Source organism: Natator depressus, chromosome 6 (genome assembly GCF_965152275.1).
Source record: "Natator depressus isolate rNatDep1 chromosome 6, rNatDep2.hap1, whole genome shotgun sequence".
Taxonomy (NCBI): domain Eukaryota; kingdom Metazoa; phylum Chordata; order Testudines; family Cheloniidae; genus Natator; species Natator depressus.
This window is the reverse complement of record NC_134239.1, coordinates 9,942,484-9,948,483: the sequence shown is the minus strand read 5'-3', so window position 1 is coordinate 9,948,483 and position 6,000 is coordinate 9,942,484. Positions and strand designations below refer to the sequence as shown.

At 54.6% G+C, this 6,000-nt stretch overlaps 1 protein-coding gene across 1 annotated transcript; it reads left to right on the top strand.

Annotated features, from left to right (window-relative positions):
• Positions 1–597: 597 nt before the first annotated feature.
• Positions 598–3,438, top strand: LOC141988537 (uncharacterized). The gene is made up of 2 exons (XM_074954335.1): positions 598–642; positions 1,471–3,438. Exon 2 carries the CDS (start codon positions 1,474–1,476, stop codon positions 3,436–3,438), a length of 1,965 nt encoding a protein of 654 aa, XP_074810436.1. The 5' UTR covers positions 598–642; positions 1,471–1,473.
• Positions 3,439–6,000: the final 2,562 nt, after the last annotated feature.

The window sequence follows — 6,000 nt, the reverse complement described above, 5'->3', positions numbered from 1 at the left end:
AATTTATAAATCAAGATTGGATGTTTTTCTAAAAGCTCTTCTCTAGGAATTATTTTGGGGCAGTTCTCTGGCCTGTGCTATACAGGAAGTCAGACTAATGGTCCCTTCTGGCCTTGGAATTTATGAATCTAGATGCAACCACCTCTGGGGAAGGGCAGAAAGGCAGTTTATAAAAGGAACTCTTGCCCAGTGCTGTAATGCAGATGCCTCTGGGGTGGGACAGCTGGTTGTACAACCATCATTTGCCGGGCAAGATGCATCCCCTTCCAGAGTATACCTGCTATCTGTATGGGGATCCCTTGCCCGGTTCTGAGATGCAGTTTCTGGAGTGGGGCAAGAGTTTATGGAGTGGATCAGAAAGCAGTGTGTAATCTGGCTGGACTCTGATGTGACCTCTATGGGGGCTTTTAATGCCTTGAAGGAAGGAATGAGGGAAGGAGGGTCAGTGTCTCTGTTTGATGTCACAGGAAACCACATACCCAACCCCCAGCAGCTGCCGAGGCTGATATGAGGGGTTGGACTCAGGATCCCTGATGCAGTCAGTCAGCCCAGTGGGAAAAGCTGCCCGCAGAGCAACCTCTCAATCCACAGCTGGGAGTGTGGGAGACACAGGTGGGAGAGCAACCCCAGCAGAGACCCCCGGTGAGTCCATGGGGACGGGTAATCGTCAGTGAGATGCAGTCACCTCTGGGGTGGAGCAGCTGTTTGTACAGGGCACTCTGGGTGGGGGGAAGCTGTTTAATCTGGGGATGTACCACTGATGGCATGGGGTGCAAGGGCTGTTTATACAGTGATCCCTCACCCGGTGCTGAAGGCACTAAATGCCAGATGTTTTAATCATGCTCCCCTCATGCAGATGGCACTGGGGGACCTAGTTGAAGCAAGGGCAGGGGATACAGGCAGGTGGGGACTGGATGTGGTAATTACCTGGGGGGGGGAGGTGGCTTCTCCTCCTGACTGGACCAGCTGCTGTGGGTATAAGGGGAGCAGAAAATACAGGGTTGGGTGGAAGGGAAACTACAGGGATTGATTCAAATCTTTTGAGTTTAGTACACGCTGGGGGATGGGGAGCAGGTGTGGGGGTGTCAACTCCTTGTAAGTGGTGTCAGCTCCCTGACACTGTTACAGCACCAGAAGGGTTAGTGTAGATGGTCCCCAGTGTGGTCAGGATGCAGGTGCAATGAGCTCCTGCCTGATGGGACAGAGGGCACTGGGCAGCAAGGGAGCCCTTGTTATGAGAGCTAGTATCTGCTCAGGGGACCCAATGCTGTTGCAGCACCAGCTGCATTAGTGTAGATGGGACCATTGTGGGATATCCCCCCAAGAGTTGTCCCCCAGCACTCCAGACGGGGGAGTCACACGTCTCAGTTAATGTTCACAGGGTCGCTGTATTGTTGCAATCTGAGCTGGTTAGTGTAAACATGCCCTGTGATGTCGGTGCCCTGAGCATGCTCTTGACCTCCCCTGCAGACCATGCTGTGCCCCACCTCACCTCACCTAGCCCTCCTGGCCCTGCTCTCTGTGGCTGGCGCTGTGGGTCCGGGGGAGCCATGCCAGTCCGAGATGAACCTGATCAAGGACCAACTGCAGGTCAACTGCTCCGGGCAGGGGCTCAGCGTGGTGCCACCTGCCCTGCCCAAGAACACCGGCATCCTGCTGCTCAGCACCAACCGCCTGGCGTCCGTCTCCACTGCCTCCTTCCAGCACCTCCCTGAGCTGGCTGAGCTGGACCTGTCAGGCAATGGACTGGGTGCGCTGCACACTGGGCCCCCCTTGCCCTTGCTGCAGGAGCTAGTCCTGTCCCACAATGCCCTGGGCGTCCTGCCCACCCTGCAGGGCCTGCCTGCCCTCACCCGCCTGGCCCTGGCTCACAACAACATTTCAGAGCTGCTGCCAGGGGCCTTCCGGGCTGTAGGGCAGCTGAAGGATCTGAATCTACGGGGGAACCAGCTGCGGACGCTGCCAGAAGAGGTCTTTGAGGGCCTGGCCGGGTTGAAGGACCTGGATCTGTCTGATAACGCCCTGGACGAGCTGCCGCTGGGGCTGTTGACTGGGCTGGAGCTGGAGACACTGAGGCTGTCAGGGAACCAGCTCCGCACTCTGCCCAGCGGCTTCTTTCCCGAGGAGCACATGTTCGCCTTCGTCTTCCTGGCAGGGAACCCCTGGCGCTGTGACTGTGGCCTGGCCTATCTGCGGGGCTGGATTGCGGACAATGACTTCAGCGTCTACACCCAGGAGCAGAGGTCAGAAGGGCTGCAGATCGAGAATGATCCCCGCAGCCCCGTGTGCGATGCGCCCCTCAGACACCGAGGGAGCCCCGTTCTCGAGTTCAAGCAGGCCTGCGGCAAAGCAGGGGACGCGGACTTGGATATTGATGGGACAATGACAGAGGAGGGAACCCCTGTCCCCTCCACCACCCTGCCCCCAACCACTCCCGTGCCCCCCACTACTGCCCCCTCCACCACCCTGCCCCCAACCACCCCTGTGCCCCCCACTACTGCCCCCTCCACCACCCTTCCCCCAACCACTCCTGTGCCCCCCACCACCCTTCCCCCAACCACTCCTTTGCCCCCCACTACTGCCCCCTCCACTACCCTGCCCCCAACCACTCCTGTGCCCATCACTACTGCCCCCTCCACCACCCTGCCCCCAACCACTCCCGTGCCCATCACTACTGCCCCCTCCACCACCCTGCCCCCAACCACTCCCGTGCCTATCACTACTGCCCCCTCCACCACCCTGCCCCCAACCACACCTGTGCCCCCCACTACTGCCCCAGAACCTGCATCCCCAGCACCCCCACGGCTCCCCAGCACCCCCATGACTCCCACCACCACCACCCTTATCCCCTCGCCTCCCTTCCATACCAGCCCTCTCCACATCACCCCCTGCCACCAGCCACCCCCTCCAACGGGGGCTCCCCGCCCCTGCGTGTGCCCCACCCCACCCCCAGCGATGCCCGTGGCTGGGCGTCAGCGGGGCAGGGAGGGCCCACCGTGGGGCCACTGGGTGCTCGCCCACTGCTGCCTGCTGCACCTGATGCTCTACCTGGCCTCCTTGCTGCTGCTGCTACTGCCCATGGTGGCTCTCATGGGCTGGATGGGCTGGGTATATCTGAGCTGGTATCGCCCAGCTCTGAGGGGTCCCCCGGGGGCACGGCTGGTGCGGTACCAGCTGCTGAGAAAGGGGGAGCTGGCAGCGCCCACCATGATGCATCTCAGCAGCTTCAAGAGCCCCACCGAGCCCCCGACCTTCCGCACCACCAGAGAGCTGCAGATCCACCGTGACCCCCCTGTGCCCTCCTTCCGACGTGTTACCAGGAGGCTGCTGAGTGTGGGGGGGCTGGGCCCCTGGCGGGCTCCCTCCGCCTACAGCCTAGACAGGGGGGAAGCAGCTATTGGGGCTGTCAGGGTGAAATATGCAACCACCACCCTCTAAGGGGGGCAGGACACCTGGGTTCTATTGCTGGGGCTGGGGAGGAGGGTCCTGTGAGCTAGGGCAGGGGGTGCTGCTCGCCAGAATGCCTGGGTTCTAGTTCCGGTTCTGTTGCTGTGACCATACCCACTGTGCACCGGGGACAAGTTTCCTCCCACTGCTGCAGTAGCTGGGAGGCTCCCTTAATATATGTAGAACCCAGGAGTCCTGACTCCCAGATGCCCCTCCTGTCTCAGACCAATGGGACCTTCTAACCCTGTATTTCCCGCACGCACACACCTGTTGCAGAGGCCAGATCTGGAATAACTGTCCAGAAGGACAGTTTCCCCCTAAAACCAGGCACTTCAGGGCTGGCTTGTGCCCTGGCAGAGCCCTGTAGATATTTCCTCCACTCTGTATCGAGTCTCTGGTTCTTCTTATAATACACATAAATGTTGATCCTACTCTGAATCCTGTGGCAGACAGTTCCATTGGCTAATCACAGAATAAAGACCTTCCCTGGATGCATTTCAACTAGGTCACAGTTCAAAAACACTGGGCCGCTAGTTGTCTTTGCCGGAAGTGAATAATGATGCTCAGTTGATGCTAGCTGACAACTCATAGATGGGAAAGGCCCCATATCGTATTCCCTGACCTGTCTGGGCCAGCCAATTCCCTTGCCTTGTGTGTGGTTCAGAGACAGCACCCTCTAGAGCGAAAAAACCCCATATCCCAATCCCCACCACTCTAAGCTAGCTAGATCCCCTACCCTGGGGTCACATCAGCCGGTGCCCCCTAGAGCAGAAATAGCCTATCTGCCACCGCCCTAAGCCAGCCAATCTCCCACCCTGGGGCTGGATTGGAGCTGGCACCCCCTACCAGGGGAAGGCCCCATGTCCTACTCCCCACCCCCATCAGAGGGCCAATCCCCTGCCCTGAGGCTAGATTGAAGGTGGCCCCCACTAGAAAAGACAGGCTGCATGTCCCACTCCCCGCTGCCCTGAGCCAGCCAGTCTCCTGCCCTGGGGACTGATGGGAAGCGAGGACAGTGCCCCCTAGAGGGGAAATGCCCCATCTCCAAGTCCCCAGCACTCTGAGCTGGCCAGTTTCCCCACCTTGCAGCTGATTTGCAGCAGCATCTTATAGGAAGGAGAAGAGTGGGTAATTGTATGATTGTTTGATGGCTTTAAGTTCTGGCTTTATTTCCCATATAAGTGTCTGACTTCCCATATCATTCCAATGCACTAAGCTGCGGCTGGAACACTTTCTAATTTCTATTTCCTCTGTAACTAACACACAATATATATATAATCCAAACCCCATTTCATATGGCAATACTCCTTGAGAGTCTTAAAGGGAAATCACAGATGGTTTTGTGGAGATGTGAGGAGTCTAAAATTTTCCTGTCTTTCAGTTTCAGAGCTTGTCATAAAAATAAAGGGAAGGGTAAACACCTTTAAATCCCTCCTAGCCAGAGGAAAAACCCTTTCACCTGTAAAGGGTTAAGAAGCTAAGACAACCTCACTGGCACCTGACCAAAATGACCAATGAGGAGACAAGATACTTTCAAAGCTGGAGGGGGGGGGGGGGCGGGAAACAAAGGGTTCTCTCTGTCTGTGTTGTCTTTTGCCAGGACCAGAGCAGGAATGCAAGTCAGAACTCCTGTAAAGGGTTAATAAGCAATCTAGTTAGAGATGCGTTAGATTCTGTTTTGTTTAAATGGCTGATAAAATAAGCTGTGCTGAATGGAATGTAGATTCCTGTTTTTGTGTCTTTTAGTAACTTAAGGTTTTGCCTAGAGGAATTCTCTATGTTTTAAATCTGATTACCCTCTAAGGTATTTACCATCCTGATTTTACAGAGGTGATTCTTTTACTTTTTCTTTCATTAAAATTCTTCTTTTAAGAACATGATTGCTTTTTCATTTTTCTTAAGATCCAAGGGTTTGGGTCTGTGTTCACCTGTACAAATTGGTGAGGATTTTTATCAAGCCTTCCCCAGGAAAGGGGGTGTAGGGCTTGGGGGGATTTTGGGGGGAAAGACATTTCCAAGTGGGCTCTTTCCCTGTTATATTTGTTAGACGCTTGGTGGTGGCAGCAATAAGGTCCAGGGACAAAAGGTAAAATAGTTTGTACCTTGGGGAAGTTTTAACCTCAGCTGGTAAAAATAAGCTTAGGGGTTTTTCATGCAGGTCCCCACATCTGTACCCTAGAGTTCAGAGTGGGGAAGGAACCTTGACAGAGCTAGAGCAAATTACAGTCCAGGTTTTTAAGGGACATTGCTATAGTGTAGGGTCACATCCCAAATCTATCCGAATGACACAAGAAGGGATCTGGTTAGTTTAGCAGCCAATGTCTGTAACCACACAACTCCTTTGGAAGGAAAAGAAAGCATTTACAGTATGATGAGAAGGGAAGATCAAATCAAAGAATTGGCAACAAAAGTTTATCTGGCATGAATTAAAATTGGAGAGGGGAAATATTTTGTATAATCAGATTTAATTCAGATTTTAGAAGATAGTTTTCTCCAGTTCAATGGGAGAATGAGATTTCATGATTGATACTTTTGTACACCACAAGGGACATA